At 43.9% G+C, this 3,370-nt stretch overlaps 1 protein-coding gene across 4 annotated transcripts in view; it reads left to right on the forward strand.

Annotated features, from left to right (window-relative positions):
• Stim1 (stromal interaction molecule 1) overlaps positions 1–3,370 on the forward strand; it is a 247,356-nt gene that overhangs the window by 237,691 nt on the left and 6,295 nt on the right. For 2 of the 4 annotated variants that reach the window (XM_004641963.1, XM_023702091.1), the window contains one exon: positions 590–656. In XM_004641963.1, coding sequence (XP_004642020.1) covers positions 590–656 — 67 coding nt within the window. Of the gene's footprint in view, positions 1–589; positions 993–3,370 lie in introns of all 4 variants that reach the window. The other 2 variants (XM_004641962.1, XM_023702089.1) reach the window with 1 other exon arrangement.

Below are 3,370 nucleotides of genomic sequence, written 5' to 3' on the forward strand. Positions count from 1 at the left end.
AAGCGCTTATTCCACTGAGCCGTCTCCCCAGCCCCTCCCTGAGCATTTTAATAGGCTTTCTATGTTCTTAAAAATCTATAAGCATGACTTTTCATCTCTATTGTTTTCCAGAAAGTGGATATATTATCATTTTTCCCATTGTCCCACCTTTATATTTACTTTCAAACAATTATTAATAATGACCTGAAGAACATGTTTTTGCATAGTTGCTTATCTAAATTGTGAATTATTTCCAGAGTTTGGCTTTCTGAAAAGGCTGGTTCTTAGTGCTCTCCCGGATCTTGCCCTAGGCCCTCATCCTCCCCTGCCCCGCCTGTGTCCTCCCACTAACTGCCTTGCCGCTTCCCTTTAGAGTGACATTGGCCTTAGGTCTCCTTCCATTGGAGTTGCCACTAAAACTGACCTGGGCACCTCATCTTCAATTTCCCATTCTTTTAGGACCTCTGGTGGGAGGTTTCTGGGAGGTGGTGCCAGATGGGGTTTCAAAGGCCCAGAATAGTTTCCAGTAGAGAATTATCTATGGGTACCTGCTTACCTGCCACCCAAAGTGGGCTGACTCTTCCTCACTCTTTCTTTATTCTCCTTACAGCCCCAAGTCTGCAAAGCAGTGTCCGGCAGCGCCTGACGGAGCCACAGCATGGCCTGGGATCTCAGAGGTTGGTAGAGGGCGAGGCTGGCCACTTCTTGACAAGCCGGGTGTCTCTGCGGCGAATGCGCAGTCTTTCATCTGGACAGTCTTTCAGTTCTGAAGGCTACGGGACCAGCCCTCCATCTGCCTCTGCTTCTTCCTGCTCTTCTTCCACCACCACCACCACCTCCACTACCACCACCACCACCACCACAACTACCACAACCACCACCACCACCACCGTCCATGTCTACCCTGTTTATTACCACCACAGCAGTTCCTATCTCCTCCAGATGGATCCCTACCCTGACCTGTCCCCTTCTGGTAGCACCGCTGTGATGCCTGGCCATTCAGAGAGCTTGGGGTATTAGCTATCTTTCTTCTCTTTCTTTCTTCCCTTCCTGCTGCTTTTACTTTGGCCTCTGCCTGCTGGCTGCTGCTTGGTCAACTCTGGAGGTGTGTGTTATGGAGAAATGCCCTCTTATCTGGTCCTTTTTCATCTCAGATTCCTTTTTTAAGGCCAGCCTAATTTCTCATACCTTTTTTCTTTCTCTGTTTGGGGTTCTCTGACTCTAAAAATAATAATAACCATCTTTCTTCATGATCCTATAGCACTTTTGCCTAAACTATGCACTTTTACATCAGTTATTTCAGTAGGGCCCCTACTTCTTTTATTCAGTGAAACACCTATTGATACCTTCTCTGCCAGATTCTATAGGGCATAGGGATTAATGGATGCTAAGTTAAAATTTTGTTCATCATGAACTACAGTGTTACCTGGGAGAGGTACATATGCAATTGTGGGATAATCTGATAAGTGCTATGGTGATTCTGAGAAAGGAGGAATGACTAATAGTGTGTATCTGGCTGGAATGCTTCACAAAAGAGATGAGACTTATGCTAACACTTTATGTGCAGGGAAAGAGATAGTGTTCTAGACAAAGGAAACATTATGTAGAGGCATGGACGTGCAAGATAATATGGTATATTTGTTATTAAAATGTTGGTTATGTGTTTGAAGAAGTATATGAGGCTACAATGACAGAAGACTTGGAAAGCCTAAGCATTCTGGCCCTTATCCTTTAGGAGGTGGAGAATTAATTGAAAAAAAAAAAAGTGATTCTAAAAGAAAGTGAAGGGGCTGGGGAGATGGCTCAGTGGAATAAGCGCTTCCCTGGCAAGCACAAGGGCCTGAGTTCAATCCCCGGTTCCGCAAAAAAAAAAAAAAAAAAAAAAAATAAATAAATAAAAATAAAAAAATAAAAGAAAGTGAAGTGGTCAGATTTGTACTTCAGAAATAACATTTTAGTGGCCTGTATACAGGAAGGAAGGGGAAGACTCTAGACTCTTGAATTGTAGTAGACCACCAGATGAAGCAATAAGGTTTTACATGATCAAAGAAATGAAGGAAAGAGAGCAATCTAGCCCAATACCTAGGTATTTAGCTTGAGTGACCAAATAGTAATAGCTCCCTTCAAGGAATTAGAGTACAGAAAAGAGAACATAAGTTTGGGGATCAGAAAAGTTGGGCACATATTAACATATTCATTTTTAAGGTAGGAAGTTAAGGTTCTAAACGGTTAAGTAATTTTCCCCAAGTCCTACACCAGTTAGCAGAACGCACACTAGAACTTGGCTTTCCATTCCAGGACACTCTGTTGAATATTTTTGTCCTTCCACAAGGTCTCAATAAATGCACTAGAAAACCATTAGTGAAAGGCTTTATCCCCAAGCTTGGTCTAGAAGCTGTTGGGATTTTCCTTGATAATTCCTCAAGATGACAGGCTAAGGTCAAAACTTGACTTTAGGGGCCGGGGAGATGGCTCAGTGGACTAAGCGCTTCCCCGGCAAGCACAAGGGCTTGAGTTCAATCCCTGGTTCTGCAAAAACAAACCAAACCAAAACAAAACAACCTTGACCTTGCATATAACAAATTTAGGGAACTCTCAGAAAGTCTCCCTCACTATTACAGAATTCCCTTTTAGCTTTGTAGTTGTGACCATTGCCCAGTCCTGGCTGCTGAGTTGCAGCACACTTACCTATTGGTTTCCTTTGGTTGTGCCTTACTTTGGATATCCATCTCTCTAGATGTTCCCCTTTAACCTTTGGGTAATTATCTTTCTCTTCCACAGAGGTACTGCCCTAGGTAGGATTGTTAATAGGCAGAGCTGCCCATCCTCACTCTCATCCTCATTTTCATCCAGATGCCTAGGGAGACTCTGCCCAGTACAGATGAAAAGGACTGAGTTGGACTGGGGAATTAGAGGATACTATGAATTTCATGCTTCAAGGCCTATGCTGAGGGAAGTGGGGAGGAAGGTTGGGGAGCTACCTGCATCCACTTGGCCTGTTCACTACTTAATTTTCTTTTGCACCATGCACCAGAGGATCATCTCTAAAGGCAAACAGGCTCTCTAGTAAGGTTAGTAACTTGGGACGGGAATCCAAGGCAGCCTAGCCTTTGGGGAGGGACACCCCTGGCCTGAACAGTCTCAGAGATTCAGGGAGGGAAGGTGAGCCTGCCTTAGTAGGCCTTTTTTCCCTCAATCTAGCTAGATGTCCTTCAAGATTCTACCTTTCTCTGGCAGCTTGGGTTGATGATGTAATCACAGAAAGATGGAAATCAAGACTGAGTGACAGGGTCTGGGGAGATAGCTCAGTAGAATAAGTGCTTCTCTGGCAAGCATAAGGGCCTGAGTTCAATCCTCGGGTCTGCAAAAAAAAAAAAAAAATTCTTTTGAT

The sequence above is a fragment of the Octodon degus genome, unplaced genomic scaffold (assembly GCF_000260255.1).
Source record: "Octodon degus isolate 3935 unplaced genomic scaffold, OctDeg1.0 scaffold00146, whole genome shotgun sequence".
NCBI classification, from domain to species: Eukaryota; Metazoa; Chordata; class Mammalia; order Rodentia; family Octodontidae; genus Octodon; species Octodon degus.